The sequence below is a fragment of the Monodon monoceros genome, unplaced genomic scaffold (genome assembly GCF_005190385.1).
Source record: "Monodon monoceros isolate NGI ecotype Baffin Bay Population unplaced genomic scaffold, NGI_Narwhal_1 Super_Scaffold_12, whole genome shotgun sequence".
NCBI lineage: Eukaryota > Metazoa > Chordata > Mammalia > Artiodactyla > Monodontidae > Monodon > Monodon monoceros.
In genome coordinates this window covers 51,179,330-51,200,340 of record NW_021703768.1, presented here as the reverse complement: position 1 = coordinate 51,200,340, position 21,011 = coordinate 51,179,330, and the positions used below count along the sequence as shown (strand labels likewise).

Sequence of the window (21,011 nt, the reverse complement as noted above, 5' to 3'; positions counted from 1 at the left end):
CAGGAGGGAACACTTCCAAATTCATTCTAAGAGGCCAGCATTACTCTGATACCAAAACCAGACAAAGACACTACTACTACAGAAAATTAGAGGCCAACATCCCTGATGAACACAGATGCAAAAATCTTCAATGAAATATTAGCAAACCAAATTCAATGATACATAAAAAGGATCATACATCAAGATCAATTGGGATTTATTCCATGGATACAAAGATGGTTCAACAACCACAAGTCAATCACCGTGATACATCACATTAACAAAACAAAGAATAAAAATTAAACGATCATCTCAACAGATGCAGAAAAAGTACTTGACAAAATCCAACATCGATTCATGATAAAAAAAGTCTTGACCAAGTTGGTATAGAGGGAACATACTTCAACATAGTAAATACCATTTATGACAAACTCACAGCTAGCATTCTACTCAACAGTGGAAAGTTCAAAGCTTTTCCTCTGAGATTAGAAATAAGACAAGCACAACACTGTAAATCAACTATACTTCAATAAAAAAAAAAAAGACAAGGATACCCACTCTAAACACTTTTGCTCAACATAGTATTGGAAGTTCTAGCAACAGCAATTAGACTAGAAAAAAAAAAAGGCATCCAAATTGGAAGGAAAGAAGTAAAACTGTCACTATTTGCAAATGACATGATACTGTACTATTCAGAAAACCCTAAACACTTCACCAAAAAACTATTAGCACTAATAAATGAATTCAATAAAGTTGCAGGATATAAGAAAAATATACAGAAATCTGTTGCATTTCTATAGACTAATAATAAACTATCAGAAGGAGAAATCAAGAAAACAATCCCATTTACAATCATATCAAATAGAATAAAATACCTAGGAATAAATTTAACCAAGGAGGTGATGACTTGTACTTTGAAAACTATATAACACTGAAGAAAGAAATTAAAAATAGTATAAATTAATGGAATGATATCCCATGTTCATGGATTGGAAAATATATTCTTGAAATGTCCATACTGCCCAAAGCATTCTACAGATTTAATGTAATCCCTACCAAAATACCCATTACATTTTTCACAGAACTAAAACAAATGATCCTAAAATTTGTATGGAACCACAAAAGACCCCAAGAAGCCAAAGCAATCTTGAGAAAAAAAGAACAAAGGTAAAAGTATCATGCTTCCTGACTTCAGATTATACTACAAAAAGCTACAGTTACCAAAACAGTATTGTACTGGCACAAAAACAGACACAAAGATCAATGGAACAGAAATAAACTGACACACATATGGTCAATTAATCTACAACAAAGGAGGCAAGAATATACCATAGGGAAAAGACAGTTTCTTCAATAAGTGGTGTTGGGAAAATTGGAGAGCTACGTGTAAAAGAATGAAATTAGAACATTTGTTCACACCATATATAAAAATCAATTCAAAATGTATTAAAGACCAAAATGTTAAGACGTGAAACCACAAAACTCCTAGAAGAAAACATAGGCAGTATGGTCTTTGACACTGGTCTTAGCAATATTTTCTTTGAATTTGTCTCCTTAAGCATGGAATACAAAAGTGAAAACAAACAAATTGGACCTAATCAAGCTTAAAAGCTTTTTACACAGTGAAGGAAACCATCAACAAAATGGAAAGGCAACTTAATGAATGGGAAAAGATATTTTCAAATGATGTAACTGATAAAGCATTAATATCTGAAATAGATAAAGAACTCACACAACTAAATATCAAATAGAACAAACAATACAGTTAAAAAATGGTCAGAGAATCTACACAGGCATTTTTCCAAAGAAGACATACAGATGCACAATAGGCACATGAAAAAATGCTCAACACCCCTAGTCATCAGGGAAATGCAAATCAAAACCATAATGAGATATCACCTCACACCTGTCAGAATGACCACCATCACAAAGATGAGAAATAACACGTGTTGACAAGGATGAGGAGAAAAGGAAACCCTCATGTACTGCTGGTGGGAATATAAACTGGTACAGCCACTATTCAAAATAGTATGCAGGTTCCTCAAAAAAAAAAAAAGAAAACAGTGCTACCATACGATCCAGTAATTCCACTTCTGGGCATTTATCTGAAGAAAACAAAAACAATACTTCAAAAAGATATATGCATCCCAATGTTTACGGCAGCATTACTTACAACAGTGAAATATGGAAACAACAAAGATGTCCATCAATGGATAAAGAAAATGTGGTATATGTGTTTGTGTATGTGTATAGACACACACACACACACACAATTGAGTGTAACTCAGCCATAAATAAGAATAAAATCCTGCCATCTGTGACAACATGGATGGACCTGGATGACATTATGCTAGTAAAATAAGTCAGAGAGAGAAAGATAAATACTGCACGTTTTCATTTATATATGGAATCTAAAAAACAAAGAAATATAACAAAACAGTAACAGACTCACAGATACAGAGAACAGACTGGTGGTTGCCAAAAGGGAGACGGATAAGAGGAGGGCTAAAATGGGTGAAAAGGATTAAGAAGTACAGATAACTAGGTATAAAATACATAAGTTACAAGGGCATAATGTACAGCATTGGAGTATAGTAAATATTTTATAATAACTATGTGAAGTATAATACATAAAAATATCAAATTACTATGCTGTACATCTGGAATTAATATAATATTGTAAGTTAACTATACTTTGAATAAAAAAGACATCCACAGACGAACATCTTTCTTAAACAAAGCATCAAAATCCTTGATAAAATATTAATAAGTAAAATTTAGCAATAGATTATCATATATACGTAGAAAATACTAAGAGATCCACAGAAAGCAACTAAAAAGTGAGTTTAGCATAATACGTTTGCAGGATATAAAGTCAATATACAAATTCAACTCTATTTCTTTAGATTAGCCACAAGAAATTGTAATGGGTAACTTATTAAATATCAATTATAACAGCAGCAAAAAACATGAACTTAGGAATAAATTTAATACAATATGTACAAGATCTCTCCATCATAAACTAGAAAACACTGCTGAAAGAATTGAGGAATACATAATGGTGTGTATCTCAGGAATGAAAGATTGATATAGCATTCAAAAATCATTAAATATAACTCAATATAATAATATAAAACAGAACAAAAATGTAGAAAATATTTTGATATATGTGGAAAAATCATTTGATAAAATTCAACATCCATTCATAATGAAAACTTAGAAACTAAAAATGGAAAAAAACTTTTTCAATCTGATAAAAGGTATCTATGAAAAACCTTTAACTAAACTTATACTCAGTGGTGTAAGATAATTGTTTTACCCTAAGATTGGGAACAGAATGTCTTCATTCTCACCTTTCTAGTCCACATTGTATTGATAGTCCAAGTCAGTACAGTATGACAAGAAAAAGAAATAAAAGACATACAGATTAGAAATCAACAAAACGACAAGACACATCTTCACACCCACTTAGGATGGCTATAAGAAAAAATAAAAATAATGAAATAAACAGAAAATAAGGGTTGGTAAGGATGTGGAGAAATTGGACCCACTGTACATTTATGATGGGAATGTAAATGGTGCAGCCACTGTGGAAAATAGTTTTGTGGTTCCTCAATAAGTTAAACATTGAATTACCAACTAGCTTAAGAATTCTACTCCTGGGTGTATATCCAAAATAATAAAAAAACAGGTGTTCGAACAAAAACTTGTATAAAAATGTTCATAGCAACACTACTGAAAATAGTCAAAAGGTGGAAACAACTCAAATGTCCATCAACTTATAAATGTATAAACAATATGTGGTAGATCCCTATGATGAAATAATGTGCAGTCATAAAAAGGGATAAAATACTGATACATGCTATAACATGGATAAACCTTGAAAACACTATGCTGGGTGAAAGAAGCCAGACTAAAAGGCTGTATATTGTGTGATTCCCTTTGTATTAAATATCCAGAATCGGGCTTCCCTGGTGGCGCAGTGGTTGAGAGTCTGCCTGCCGATGCAGGGGACACGGATTCGTGCCCCGGTCCGGGAAGATCCCACATGCCACAGAGCGGCTGGGCCCGTGAGCCATGGCCGTTGAGCCTGCGCGTCCGGAGCCTGTGCTCCACAATGGGAGAGGCCACAACAGTGAAAGGCCCGCGTACCGCAAAAAAAAAAAAAAAAAAATCCAGAATCAGTAAATCCATAGAGACAGGAAGCATATTAGTAATTGCCAGGGGTTTGGGGGAGGTGGAAATGGGCAATGACTGCTTAATGAGCATGGACTTTCCACATGGGGTGATGAGAATGTTCTGGAACTAGACAGTGATGATGGTTGCACAGCATTGTAAGTGTACTAGTTATGTTATGTGTATTTTAGCATAATTTTAAAAAATAACTAACTTTTTCACAGACAACACAACATAAAGAAAATACTAAGAAATTCACCATAAAAACTGTTAAATTAATAAGCACAGTTTCAGTATAGAATGTCAATATACAAATTTCTGTGTACCGCACTTCTGTAACAACAAACGATGGGAAAGTAAACATTTAAAAAATACCACTTAATATAGTACCAAGAAAACATGAACTACTTAGGTATAAACTTGACACAATATATACAAGACTTGTCCACTGAAAACTACAAAACACTATACAGAAAAATTAAAGACCTAATAAAACCAAGATATATATACCATGTTCATAGAATGGAAAGTTTGATATTTTTAAGATGTCAATTGCTCCTATATTAACCTATAGATTCAACACAACCCACTCAAAATCCCAGCAGGATTATTTATAGAAATTGATAAATACATTGTAAAATTTATGTAAAAAATGCAAAATGACCTAAAACATCCTGAAAAGTTTTGCAACAGAAAAAGAAATGTAGAGGACATACACTATCTGATTTTAACACTTATAAGATCAATGGAATAGAGTAAAAAAATAGATCTGTATATAAATTTAGTCAATTGTTTTTTGGTAAATATGCCAAGATAATGAGAAAAGATAGACTTTTCAATAATTGGTGCTGGAACAACTGAATATCCATATGAAGTAAAAAAATAATAACAAAAATAATAAAAATGCTTACCACACACATGAAAAACAAAAATGGATCAGGATCCTAAAAGTAAAAGCCATAACCACAAAATGTCTAGAACAGGAAAAAAATCTTTGAAACCTGGGGATAGGCAAAGTAGTCTCAGGACACAAAAACATTACCCATAAAGGAAAAAACTGATAAACTGGATTTCATCAAAATTAAAACCATCTACTCTTTGAAAGTCATCACTAAGAAAATGAAGACAGAAACCGCAGACTAGAAGAAAATTTTTGCAAAACCTGTATCTGACAAGAACATTTTAGCCAGAATATATAAAGAACTCTTACAACTAAATACGAAGAAAATACAATTTAAAAAATGATTATAAAATTTCAACAGGCATTTCACAAAAGAAGATATACTAATGTCTGATAATCACATGAAAAGAGGCATAACAGTCACTGGAGAAAGGCAAATTCAAACTATAATGAGACAACATTACATATTTATTACAAGAGCTAAAATGGAAAAAAGAAAAGAAAAAAAGGGAAAGAAAAAAGCAAAAGAACTGAAAATATCAGTACAAAGACATAGAGCAACTGAAACTCATGTTTTCAGTGGGAATGCAAAATGATATAGTCATTTTAGAAAACAGTTTGTCAGTTTCTTAAAAAGCTATGCCCACACTTATCACAGAACCAAGCAATCCCTAGTAGTAACCAAGAAAAATAAAAATATAGGTCCACATAAAGATTTGTAGCTCAAAACTGCAAACACCTAAAATGTCCATCAACAACTACAGCATCCATACAGTAGATAAACAACTGTGAAATGTATACAATGAAGTAATACTCAGTAATAAAAAGGAATGGACTACTGATATATGCAACAATATGAATCAATTTCAAAAACACTATGCTGAGCATAAAAAGCCAGACATAAAAGAATATATGCTCTATGACTACATATGTAAGAAACTCTAGAAAAGACCAAATGTTGTTACCTCTTGACAATGGTGACAGGTACACGAGTACATATACATTTGTCAAAGCTCACTGAAATGTGTATTTCATTACATATAAATTATACCCTTGGGCTTCCCTGGTGGCACAGTGGTTAATAATCCGCCTGCCAAAGCAGGGGACACGGGTTCAAGTCCTGGTCTGGGAGGATCCCACATGTCGCGGAGCAACTAAGCCCATGCACCACAACTACTGAACATGTGCTCTACAGCCCGCAAGCCACAACTACTGAGCCCGCAAGCCACAACTACTGAAGCCCGCGCACCTAAAGCCCTGCTCCGCAACGAGAAGCCACCATAATGAGAAGCCCACGTGCCGCAACAAAGAGTAGCCCTCGCTCACTGCAACTAGGGAAAGCCCATGCACAGCAACGAAGACCCAATGCAGCCAAAAAAAAAAAAATTATACCCTAATAAAACTAACCCTAAAAGTGAGCAGTGTAATTTTACCTAAATTTACTTTTTGAAGAACAGAATTAATCTTGTAAACATCAATACCTGTACACATTAGCCCCTTCCATTAGGAGCTGAGTTATGCAGATTAGTATAACTAATGAATTCTAGGTTCTGTCTATCCATGAGCTAAATAAATAAATATTTCTACATTGGTATAAACAATAGAATATTATGTCAAAGTAAGTTAATAGCAATCAACCTATCAAGATTTATTGGGTCATTACTAGACACAGTGTTGACCATATAAAGGGAGTAAAGAAACTTATTTATATGCCAGGGACTGTGTTTTACCTTAACACGTATTATCTCATTTTACTATTTCATTGTGCATATTCCATTATTTCATTTAATCAGATAAAGTGATCATGATATTTAGTCACATAAGATTGATCACTGTACTAAGAAACCACTATCTGTTATAAATTCTAGAGATATTTTATGAATATTCCTATGAGAAAAAACATTGGAGTCATATATCTAGGTATATAAAGGAAATTTTACAATGTACCTATTCTTCTTATTTTTACTAGGTAACAAGCATTTGTACTGTGCTACTACAGCCCAGGCACTCTTTGAAAGGTTTTATTATTTTACAAATAAGGAAACTGAACCAAGAGAAAGTAAGTAACTTTTATGTAACTTGTCCAAGGTCACACAGTAAGTAGCAAAGGAAGGATTCCCATCCAGGCAGTCTGGCTTCAGAACTGAAGTCACTAAGCTTCCACTGTTACATCCTAAACCAAATCAATACTATCTTTTTTAGGGCAATCATCTTTCTTACATCTTTAGCCTGAGTATGTTTTAAGGTGTGATACTACTATTCTTCCAGAGGATTACAAAAAAAGCAAAACAAAACAAACAAAAATTGGAAGCATAACTTACTTTTAAATTAACCAAAAACAATGTACTAACTTATACAGAAGAAAGGTAGGTTTAGAAAAAATTCCAGTTGATTCTGATATGCAGCTCCCAAACCAATCTCCCTGATTTGAGAACTATTAACATAAAGCAAGCACATATTTTTCTCTAAATATTTAAAAGTTAAAGCATTCTCTCATGCCAACAAAAAAGACAAAAATCAGTTACAGCAATTGATACTGGTGGAAGGAGCATAAAAGGCTGGGTTAAGAGTGTATAGTGTTGTTTCCCTTTCTGAAAATTAGATATGGCAAACAAAGAAAACCAGGATAAACACAGAGCCCTCAGTTATAAGTGAGACTGCCAACTACTTCAACTGTAATTACACACACTGTCTTTGAAACATAAATATATATGATATTCATGATATTTACTTCCAATTTAATTTTACACGTAAAATAAGACATCAAACTATAAAGTCTACAGTCACTTAATTTTTTAAAAAATCACACAAATATATGTGATAAAACAAGTTTTAATGGATGTATTTTAAGATAAATGATTAAACGAAGCAACCTCATTTGAGGAATTTAAAGGCTTTAAAGTAGTGGCGTCAGGTTATCTCCTTGGGAAAAAATAAACTGAAAATTAGAAAAACTATATTATTAGGATTTTTAAAACCTTAATAGACAGCTTTTTGTGTCTCAAGTTTATCATGTGGGCAAAGGAGGAAGTGAAGGAAGACAAGTAACTAACAGCCAGTTTCACTTAATACTGTCAGAAAAATGTTGACAAAATATTTTGTAAATGAAATCTTTTGTTCAAGCAGTAGGGGGAGCTAACGCATTGTTATTGATACTGCTTTTTCTTTAAGGGTAGGGAATGTTTTCAGTTACTGTGTACAAAGAGAACTTCTTTAATTTTAAAATTACAAACTGTATGCATTATCTTTTTATCATTTAATGATTGTTAAGAGTTTTAATTGAACAGAACAGTTTAAATGTAAAAAGATGACATAATATTATTATATAATTTTTGAAAAATGTTTAACACTAACACATTTCCAATGTTAGTAATAACATTCCGTTAGCTAACACATTAAAAGTTAGCCAACTATATTATTTAATATAGTTTATTTAAATATTTGCAGCTATCAGCTATAAACACTACAGGGAAAAAGATCAGGTAATAAAAATGTCATTTAGATTAACATTATTAATTGTTTAAAGGGTTATAAATATAAACGAACCAAATCCTATTGGACTGCCTGGTTTTACTATTGTAGGTTGAGAACATACTTCAAGGGTGAAAATTTTCTTTACTCAAAAGTCAGAATGAATAAAAAAGAAACTGAAAGCCTCATTTAAAGGCATTCCCTGCACGTATTCTTGCTACCTTTCTAATATCACGCTTTCAAAATTGCCAAAATAATTTTTTAAAAATTCAATGGTCATGTCACTCCTTTTCACTGACTTTCCAGCTTTTAGGAAAAAGATCAAAGTCCTTAATTTGTCTTGCAAGACCATAAATGATCTAACCAACACCCATCTTTCTAGCCTCAAATCTGGCCAAACTCTCTGTCGATCTCTGCCCTCCAATCATAGAAATCTTCTAGTTCCATGGAGATACATCACATTCTTTCCACCACAGGGCCTGTGAATATGCTGGCCCCAAAGCTTGGAAGGTCCTCTGTCTCGTACTGTCCTAGCTACTCATCCACCGTATCTCTACACAAGTTGTTTCCTCAGAAAAGCCTCCCGCTTACAACAACAATCCTATGTCCATGTCCTATCTTTATGGCTCCCTATACGTTTCCTTTTTTTCCACTTACACAGCTAATAATTTAATATTTATGACTGAACACTATCCTGAAAGTTTCACAAGGACAGAACACTTATCTTCTGCTCTTCATTGAATTTCCAGTGCCTGTCATATCTTAATTGATCTGAGCTGGCATAACAAAATACCACAGACTGGATGGCTTAGACAACAGACATTTATTCTTCACAGTCCTGGAGGCTGGAAGTCTATGATCAAAGTGCCAGCATGTTCAGGTACTGGTGAGAGCTCTCCTCTTAATTTGCAGATAGCTGCCTTCTTGCTGTATCCTCACATGGTAGAGAGAGAAAGAGATCTCTCTCTTCCCCTTCTTATAAGAGAGAAAAGAGATTTCTCTCTCTCTTCTTCTTACTGGATTAAGACCCCATCCTTATAACCTGATTTACCCTTAGAAACCTCCTAAAGACCTATCTCCAGATACAGTCACTTCGGTGGTTAGGACTCACAGCTACAATGAACATTGACCAATGATTTCCTCCTTGCTAAAACCAAAGCATACTTTTAATTCTCATTCAGAGTCTCTACATTTGGCCATGCAGTTTGTATGCCATTTCTGTACAAATCTGGGGGCACTTTTCACAGATTAGCACCCTCTAGAATTATGCAGTGTACAACCTGCACATTAAAGGCAGTATCTGGTCTTCTATGTCTCGCTACAACGTTCAATATTACTAACGAATCCCTCCTTCTGGAAGATATTCATCCCTTGACTTCCATAACACTGTATCCTGATTTTCAATCCTATCTTTCTTACTACTGTTTTTTTCCTACTTTGTGATTTTTTTTCCTGTCCATCCCCTAAATGTTCCTAGGCCCTCTTCTTTCTCACTCCATTCACACTCTGCATGGTGATCTCATCTACTTTCACAGCTTGACTCACCACTTAAATGCTGATGACTCCCAAATCCACACTTTCAGTTCAGATCTCTGCTCTGAATCCCATAACCATAGAACCAGCAGCCTGCCAGAAATCTCTTTTTAAATGTCCTTTTAGGCCACATAAACTTGACATGCCCCAAACTGTGTCAAAACGGACTAAGAAGTGAAAGCAGAGGACATCACGTCTGACGCAACACCCACCCCGCCAGACTTCACAAACGGAGACCAATTTTGTTATTTTCTGGTTTTAGGGTTTTCATTGTTATTTTTTGCTTTTGGTTTTGGTTCTGGCCCACATTTCATGTATCTCAGGCCTGAAGGTAGAGTAGGAGTCCCCTTTTGTCCCTGTGGACATTGTAGACTGTCTCAAAATTCCATTCTAAATTCCCAGTCACATGCCTTACCATATGCCAGTGGCTGGAAAACTAAAGCTCAAATGTCCCAGATTCCCTTACAGCTCAAGTTCCACACGTGACCTAGCTTTCCCCAAGCTGATACACTGTTCAATATTATGAAAGCAGAAGTGATGAGTATATTTGTGCTGTTTCTTCTAGCAAGCTTGGTTTTGAAGGTACTTAGTTAGTCTGCGGCAAAAGTTAGTGATTCCAATGTCCAGTTCCTAGTTCTGTGGGGACTAAGAGGCAGCGTGTGAGACTTCCATTTCCTGGCATTGGTCAGGGCTAAACAAGTGTGGTTCTGGAGCCAACAGCTGTGGATGCTATTTCCTCAGTTTCCTGATCCTTTATGCTCTTCTGAGGGCCATTTCACACCTGCATGGGGTGAGGAAGACAGGAGACAAAGTCCAGGGTTTGCTCAGGGTCAGAAGACTATAAGAGGGAACTCCTACATAAAGCTGGGTTATAATATCAGTATAAGGGTGAATGAGAAATAAACCTGTTGCTCAGAAGGACAAAGAAGGAAAGTTGCCTATCTCAATTTTGGTATTCAGTAGAAGGAAAGGAAAACAACTTCTCAGGGTACTGAAGAATTTCTTAAACAAAAAGTACAGAACATAAAGGAGATGATTAATAAATTTATCTATATTATTTTACAAATTCTGTTCATCAGAAGATACCACAAAGAGTGAAATACAAGTTATATAAACTGGCAAAAGATATTTGCAATATAATAACCAACAAATAATTAGTATTCAGAGTACATAAAGAGCTTCCAAAAATCAAAGCTACATAATAGAAAAACAGGTAAGGACAAAAAGACATTTCACAGAAAACACAAACAGCCTTAAACAATGAAAAGATGTTAAATGTTGGCAAAGATGTGGAATCACAGCAATGTTTAACTGCTGCTCATGGGACTGTCATTTGAAAACAACTTAGCATTGCCCAGTAAAGGTGAAGAATCACATATCCTGCAACATACAACTCCATTTCCAGTAATATACTCCTGTCTATGTCTGTCAAGATATGGACAAGTAGCATGGCTTGTAAGAGCAAAACAACTAGATTTAACTCAATGGTAGAGTGAATTATAAATTGTGATATGTTAATACACTGGAATACTACACAAAAGTGAAAAACTGGAGCTGCACTACATGCTGATATTAAGTAAAAGCAGCAGTTCCCAGAAGAATACCCACCTATGTTGTGATTTCATTTACAGAAAGTAGACAAACAAAACACTTCCAGAAACAAGAAAAACACTTATTTTATACACAGATACATTTTAAATTATATTGTTATATAGGTAATAAATTAAGATGATTTGATAGGTGATAAATTTAGCATTCTTTCATCATAGCATCTGATAGATTACTTTTAGATTACAATATTTTGTTTCCTTTAATTAAAACAGATGCTTCTAAGTTCATCTTTAATATTTATATAAAATGAATGTATTTATAAATGTAAAATATGTTTGTATAGTTCAAAGAAATACTTAAAGAGAAGCAAATACCAATACACCCACCACCCAGCTTAATAAGTACAACATTACCACTACTTTAGAAGCCCCCTCAGGATCCCTCTCTAATTGTATACTCCTCCTTCCCCCTAGACTTAACAATGATATTGAATTATTCCTCAGGCAGGTTTTTAACAGGTTTCATATATGTATGTTTTATTTTATATGCATATAATATATATACCTTTATATACATTATTTTATATAAATATAAAAATATTTAAATAATATATTTATGTAAATATGCATTTTATATCTATTATTTTTAATAAATATATTTTTATTTTATAAGTTAGTTTCAATAATTATACATATATATTTTATTATGTATATACATAAACATTTTATTTTATATATAAAACTATAGTGACAGAAAGCAAATCAGTGGTTGCCCAAGGCTGGGGTTGGAAACAGGGCAAATGGGCCTAAGAAAACTTTCTGAGGTAAGAGAAAGATTTTAAAACTGTTATCATTGAATTGTATTCTTACAATAAATACATTTTATGGTTTACAAATTATACTTAAAAATCTGTAAAAAAAAAATACACACATAGATTTCACAATCTCCTTTGGGAAACCTCTGTGACTAGCCCAGGCAACATTTGCTTACATTCCTCTGTTAGAGTACTTATCAAATCAGGTTACACTGCTTGGCCTATTTTCAACTACAGTTTAAAGCTCCTAGAGGACCAGAATGTTTTTTCAATCTTCTATCACTCTCTTCTACAACCTATCCCATTACATCCTAGAGCAGTGTTTGAACTTCTCTTGCTTATTGAGAAGGTGTGACATTGCATAATACCCTGATGGAGGAGCAAAGGCAGTAAAGAGAGTGTGGGGTGAGGTGCACAAGCTCAGGACCCTCACTGTCAGGTTCAACTGTAACTGCACTGCTGGTAAAAGTGTAATCTCAGGCAATTTATTTAATCTTCTGTGCCTCAGTTCCCTTATCTATAAAATTGAGATGACAGATTATCTCCTTCAAGGTAATCTATCCTTCTATCCTTATACTATAAGGAATGAATAATATAAAACATTCAAAACAACGCCTACCTAATAAGCATAAAAAAAGGTACTGGACATCATTATCACTAGGAAAAAACAAATTAAAACTATAATGATATACCACTATACATCTACCGGAATGTCTCAAGTTACAAAATCTGAAAATACCACCTGTAGACAAAAGGTGTAGAGCAACTGGAATTCTCATCACTGTTGCTGGAAGTGAACATTCACTTTGGAAAACTACTAGCAGCTTCTAAAAAACTTAAAATACACCTACTCTATGACCCCCCCAAATTCATTCCTATGTATATATCAAAAAGAAATAACAAAACACAAACACATAAAGTCTTTTACAAGAATACTGATAGCAGTTTTATTCATAACCCAAAACTAGAAATTCAAATGTCCATCAGCAGAAAATAATGATAAATTGTGGTATATTCATAAACGGCATACTACTCAGGAAAGAGGAAGCAAACTACATAACACAAAATATAAATGAGCCTTTAAAACATTATGCTCAGCAAATTAAGTCAGGTGCAAAAGAGTATATGCTATATGATTCCATTAGAATGAAGGTCAGGAACAGGCAAAACTAGTCTGTGGTGATACATATCAATATAGTGGTTGTCTTGTGAGAGGGGAGTATTGCCTGGAAAAGGGCAAAACAACTTTCTGGGGTGATGAAAATATTGTGTATCTTGATCTGATTCGTAGCAGGGCTGAAAAAAATTTATCAAGCTGTATACTTTTTTTTTTACTCTATAAATTACACCCAATAAAATACTCAGCATGAAAAGATTTCTTCCTCCAATTGTTTTTTCAGTTTTTAAAAAATGTTAAAAAAAAAAGTAGCTGACATGTAGTAAGTATGCAGTCAAAGTCTTCCGCTATTATCAGTTCAAGCTGGCTAATCTGTTAGAGTGGATAGGAAATAATCATGATCAAATGTGGCTGAGGAAAAACTTAAACAAAACAAACAGTCTCTCAAAGAAGGGGAAGAAAACAATTACATCCACTCTCTCTGCTGAATTGAGAATTCCCTGTAAAGTGCATGGATTGCTATCTAGTTTGGACCTCTTTGATACTGCCTCCTGCATATTGCTCTTAGAGAAGTTTAGGGATTTTATCTGTTTTTTTAAAAACATTTACTTTTCCCAGGACAACCAATTAAATGCTTTTAAATATTATTCAGGTTTTTCTATTGACTTTTAAATTATACATGAACTTTCCCTTTTAGGCCCATACTGAATACTATATATATAATATGTATATATATATGTTTATATATATGTATACGTTTTTATATACATATAAAAATAGGTTTTTTATTTTTTAATATGATCTTGAATTAATTGTGTGGTGATGACTAAGGTTCACTCATGGTGGGGATAAAATAAACATAGACTATTATCTTCAACCTATGTTTGTGATCCTGCACTTAAAACTTTAACGTCATGTTAATGTCAGCAGCTAGAGGTAAACTTAATTGTAACTGTGGAAGGTGGGGTGCCTTTCGAATACCACTTTGAAATGTTTTCAGTGGATCAGGTAAAATAAGGTAAAAGCTAAGTCAGGTGTGGAGGGATATGTGTACATGTGTAGGTGTGCCCCCAGCATTTCTATACTAGGAAATTATTTGATGATTATACAGTTAGCAATACTCACCTTAGTCACTTGATTCTCAAGACATTCCATGAAACAACCAGAACCTGCTATGCATTTTCTACATTTCCAACAACGAAGAATACTTATTTCTTCTTGATTATGATTCTTAGTTATCAATTCTTTACTTCTCTTCATCTGTGGGAAAATTAATGCATTTTTAGAATGTTAAACCGTGTCAGATTAAACTTGATTTTCTAAACCCTTTGAACAGCATTAGCTACATGAGGACCAGAAGGAAGAGAATTATCATTTATTGAGGTACCTACTAGTCTTAGGCTAGGGGTGCCCTATAAACTATATCCAGGATTAATTCTGATAATGATGCATTATATTAGTGACTACCAGCTTCTTTTATTTTTGCAGAACATTTTGTCTATTTCTTTCCATCTGTTCTCACTAAGAGTGGTAAAAGGTAAGAACAGTTAAATAAGTTACTCCAGTATTTAAAACTCATAACAAAGAACTATAAATATTCTTACAAATAGGATGTTTTGAATAGCCACAGCTTTAAATTTTAAATATAACAGGATTTACTGAGTTGTAGTTAATTCTGTGAAAATTAGAAGTAATTACTTCACACGGGTCAGAATGGCCATCATTCTGGAGAAAAGGGAACCCTCTTGCACTGTTGGTGGGAATGTAAATTGATACAACCACTATGGAGAACAGTATGGAAGTTCCTTAAGAAACTAAAAATAGAACTACCATATGACCCAGCAATCCTCCTACTGGTCATATACCCAGAGAAGAGCGTAATTCAAAAAGACATATGCACCCCAATGTTCACTGCAGTACTATTCACAATAGGCAGGACATGGAAGCAACCTAAATGTCCATCAACAGAGGAATGGATAAGGAAGATGTGTACATGTGCACAATGGAATATTACTCAGCCATTAAAAGAAACGAAATCTGGTCATTTGTAGAGACGTGGATGGACCTAGAGACTGTCATACAGAGTGAAGTAAGTCATAAAGAGAAAAACAAATATCATTTACTAACGCATATATGTGGAATCTAAAAAAATGGTATAGGTGATCTTATTTGCAAAGCAGAAATACAGACACAGATGTAGAGAACAAACGTATGAACACCAAGGGGTAAAGGGGGGTGGGATGAATTGGGAGATGGGGATTGACATATATACACTATTGATACTATGTATAAAATAGATAACTAATGAGAACCTACTGTATAGCACAGGGAACTCTACTCAATGCTCTGCGATGACCTAAGTGGGAAGGAAATCCAAAAAGGAGGGGATATATGTACACGTATAGCTGACTCGCTTTGCTGTACAGTAGAAACTAACACAACATTGTAAAGCAACTGTACTCCAATAAAAAAAAAATTACTTCAAATTAATGGGAAAAATCCTGTATCCTAAATGCATTAATTTCTCTTGTATATTGTATTCAGTGGAACAGTTAACTATACTACATCTTGTGCTATGTGCAAAGACTTAGATAATAACCCTACCATTTTTTTAGTCTATTTTTATACTTGAGATTTTATGTCAGTATTGTGATTCAGACCAATTTGGGAAAACAGTTTCATACTAATAAGGATTCCAAAATAGGTGCAGTGTATTTAATAACCTGCCTGGTAACTACTCATTATAAAGAAAAGAAATGTTAATTTATTAAGCTGTCCACAAGGGCCTACCTAGCTCCCTGGCCACATTCCCTCATTTGTTAGATCTTTAATATTTCATTTATTCAACAAACATTTACTGAAAGCTAACCATATGCCCCACAATGAGTCAAACTCTGGGGGCACAAAGATGAGTAAAACTTATTTTCTGTCACAGACCTCATTATGCTACAGATCAACAGTTTTCTACCCTAGCTCATTAGAATAACTTGAGAAGCTTTACAAAATAGTGATGCCTAGGCCAGTCCCCACTCTTAGAAATTTTGACTTATTCTGAAATGGGGAGGGAGTTAGGAATGGGTACTTTTTATTAAAAAGCTCCCCAGGTGATTCTATACTGTGGTCAGGGTGAGGACAGGCTGTGTTAATACACAAACAATTAACTAAGATGTAACAGCCGAAGGGACAAGAGAGGGAACATAGATGGACTTGAACCAAATTTAAAGGAAGGATTTGAAGAATTCTACCTGAAAGAGCACAGTATGCCCCTCTTGCAACCTATCTAGCTCTGTCTGACCTTCAGGTGCTAGGCAGCAGTTCAGTCTCCACTGACATCTTCAGAACCCATCCTTAGCCCAGTTGCCACTCTACTTAAGCTTTGTCCTCAATGATCATCAATAATATCTTAATTTGCAAGTGTCCTGACCTCCCCCTGCTTTCATCATTGTTGATGCTACCCTCCTTAGCTTCATTAGCACTCCTTTCATCTCTCAGTAGTCTTCCTAACATCTTCTATCCTCATCTCCCTTTTAAACACCAATGGTTCTCAACCAGGAATGAGGATTGCAGGGAGGGATAACATCGGAATCAACAAAGGAGAAATTCCATATCCGCCTATGTTCTCCCCTTCCCTGAGATCCATACACACCTCCCCACTTCTCCCCTCCCCTCAGGGTGGTTCCACGCCCTCTTGGAGTGCAAGCATGTAGTTAGAAAAATCCCTATTGGTGATTCTAATAAGTTTTCACTGAGAATTATACTCTGTGTGACAACTCTTTTATGGCAATGATTTTTAAATCTATACATCTAGTTTGATCTTATTCCAAAGCTCTAAGACCGATATTTTCAAATTCTGAATGTCAAATGCTATCTCTACATGAATCTCCTTTAGGGCCTTTGTAGTGGCTGTTCGCTGTCTACCCTGTACGGTAGCCACTTGTTAGATGTGTTATTAAGCGCTCGAAATGTGGCTAATCTGAACTGAGATGCACAGTAAGGGTAAAATATACACTGAATTTTGAATATTGTGTAGAAAAAAAGAATGTTAAATATCTTAATAGTTTTCATATTTATTTCATGTTGAAATCAAATTTTTAATATATCTGAGTTAAATAAAATATAATTGTAAAAATTAATTTCACGTTTCCTTTTACTTTTTGAATGTGGCTACTGTAAATTTTTAAATTACATATCTGGCTTGTATTATACTCCTACTGGACAGCACCTGTCTAGACCTCCTCGCCCCAGGTCTCTGTATGGTTGGCTCTATTCTCATCATTCAGAGGTCAGCTCACATTCATGTCCTCATAGGTATGGTATAAGAAGCACCTGGGGAGTTTATTTAAACGTATGTCACAGGGCCACAGTCCCAGGAATTCTAATTCAATGTTCCTAGGGTGGGATTCTGCATATTTAACAAGCAACTAGATGATTCTGTAACAGGTGATCTGAAGATCACACTCTGAGGGACAGAATACAATCTAATCTCCATTTGCAACAACATGGATAAACCCGGAGAGTATTAAGCTTAGTGGAATAGGTCAGACAGAGAAAGACAAATATGCTACCACTTATATGCGGAATCTAAAAAATAAAACAGATAAATGTATATAATAAAATAGAAACAGACCCACAGGTATAGAGAACAAACTAGTGGTTACAGTGTGGAGAGGGAAAAGGAGAGGGGCAAGATAGGGGTATGGGATTAAGAGCTATGAACCACTATGTATAAAACAGATAAGCAACAAGGGATATGTTGTACAGCACAGGGAAATATGGCCATTATTTTGTAATAACTTTAAATAAAGTATAATCTGTAAAAATACTGAATCACTATGTTGTACACCTGAAACTAATATAACATTGTAAATCAACTATACTTTAATTAAAAAAAACATACAGTCTAAGCTTTTTAAGATGTCAAAAAAGGTCCTTTAGGTAGCACAAGGGATTCTTGCAATGGAACTGTTCTGTATCTGATTGTGGTGTTGCTCACATGAACCTACACATGTGATAAAATCGCATATAACTAAATACACACACACATGAGTACATGTAACTGGTGAAATCTGAATAAAGTAGATTGTTTGAAGGGTATACAGGATTGCTCCATGAATCTGTAATTCACAATTCACAACTGAATCTACAACTATTTCAAAGTAAAAAGTTAAAAAAAACCTTTTACCGCATACATTAAAAACTCAATATTTTAAAAAGTCATAATATTTTTTACCAATTAACTGTATTGACATACTTGTATAATCCTCTATATTTTTTCACTATATTTTTAGCTGCATGTTTTGATTGCCTCTTCATATGACAACTTTGCAATGTCTTCTACAAAGAGAATAAAAAGATCATTTAGTCTTTCCCCTTTAAAAATCAAAAAGGCCCTATACACTTTTAAAATCCAACTCCTAACTAGCTCTCAAGTCTTGGTGTCCCCTCCATGAACACTCCACACCAATACTATGCAGATCTTTGTGCATTTCCCTAAAAATACCTTTTTCTGTTTTCCCACTTTCAAATTTGCTGTTCTCTCTTCCTGTAATATCACTTCCTTTTCCTTTGACTTATTTAAGAAATACTTTTCATCCTTTAAGGCCGAGCTCAAAATTTTCTTTTACAGATGCTCCCCAGAAAACTACACTTCCTCCCTCTTCTGTGTTCCCATGGAACTTTGCATGTACCTCTACAGTAGCACTAGTCAAGTTGCATTACACTTATATGTGTGCATGTGTCCTATTAATTTAATGGTGAGGTCCTAAAAAGCACCATGTTCTATTAAAACCTGCATTTTTACAATCAAATATTGTACCTGGCACCAAAATGACAGTCAACAAGTGTTCGCTGAAATCAAATCAACGAGATCTGGCAGCTCAACTTACAAAAATTCTTTTTCCCATACCAATTATTAAGTATGCCTGCCTAACCAGTGGGGTAAAGCAAATAGAAGTCCTTTAGCAAGGGATGTGAGGAGCCCAAGGGAAGAAACAGAGCTGTGTTTATACATATCTGAACTTGAAAGGAGAACTGGAGACTACGCTACAGTGACATATTTATAGGACATCTTAGGTGGCTTCTTTCAGAGAATTTATGCTAAAAGAAGACGTCAAACATGGTAAATGAACCTATTAACAAAATGGTAGTCTTTGAACTGATTTGAATACAGCCTGGTTGTCGGACGCTAACTCAAATCCATCCTTAACTCCAGCTCCCTAGACACTAGTATGGGTTCTAGAAAAGAAGAAGCTGTATAAGTAAACAACTGAAAATCCTGTTTTTTGTTGGGGTCTAAACAATTTTGAGCAGATACACCAAATGGCTTTAACACTCTGAGGACCTGGGGGCAGCAACTAGAGAACTATCAAAGCAAACAGAGGAGTGACCTTGGGAAACAGTAAAACAACATGAAAATGAACTTACTGCTGAACACATATGAATGTCTCACAATGCTCAGAAATACTTGGAAGGACTCTGCAGAGAGTGCTGGGTTCTGAGCCAACAAATGCAAATAACAAACTATAAAATTCTGGTATTACTGTTCATATGACTGTGGTGCAACTTACAGACTGATAAGGTCTAAGAAATTCAGGTAGTCTTCCGCTTTTCTTCCAAATCCTGTTCCTCATCTCTTACTCCAGTTCTCATCAGATACGTGCGTTTTTCTAAAAGGGGGTGCTTCCTTGGGCCCTAGTTCTTCCCACCTATGTCACAGTCTTTGTTGTGGTAACTTTCTTGGCTCCTGCCAAAGCTTGGTCTCTCGGACCAAGCTAGCTGCTAATATCTGCTTGATTTTCTCCATATTGCCTGCTCATAGATTTCCTCTTGCCATACTTCACTACTTATCCTGATATTCCTGTCACTTTCTAGTATTTCCTTAACACAGCTGTTATATGTAAAGTAACGCTTGGCTGAGTTATGCATATCTCTCAAATACTGACCTATTTCATTACAAAATATCAAAAAAGTCACATTTGTTAACATTACCACCAATCTCAGCCAAAACGTCTTTAATTATCGGGCAGTAGTTAAGCTCATAGCAGTGGATACAAGTTTTTCAAAGTGCTAATTTTTGTTTAAAATTCAAATTTTATCACTTGCAACAAATACCACCAAATATCCATGTCTGAATAACCATAGTTTGTCATTCAAGTAAAAATGGTGTGCTGTGGAAAGGTGGATAGTTCAGCTCTCAACTAAAACAACTGAACAAGGGCTTTTCTTCAAGACTACCCACCATCAGCATTCAGTGTACTACAGAAGTGCTTTATGCATTCTTCCCATTTTTTTTCACATGGAATATTAAAAATATGTATTGAAGAGTAAAGATTTAATAAAATCAATACTATTTACTGCTTCAATAAACAGGTTTTTTAAAATAAATTTATATTTATTTATTTTTGGCTGTGTTGGGTCTTCGTTGCTGTGTGCGGGCTTTCTCTAGTTGCAGCGAGGGCTACCCTTGGTTG

At 34.6% G+C, this 21,011-nt stretch overlaps 1 protein-coding gene across 1 annotated transcript in view; it reads right to left on the bottom strand.

Annotated features, from left to right (window-relative positions):
* Window positions 1-21,011, bottom strand: part of RNF180 (ring finger protein 180) — a 287,858-nt gene that overhangs the window by 244,295 nt on the left and 22,552 nt on the right. The window contains exon 2 of the mRNA XM_029219003.1: window positions 14,668-14,802. Within this exon, the coding sequence (XP_029074836.1) occupies window positions 14,668-14,802 (135 nt within the window). The remainder of the gene's footprint in view (window positions 1-14,667; window positions 14,803-21,011) is intronic.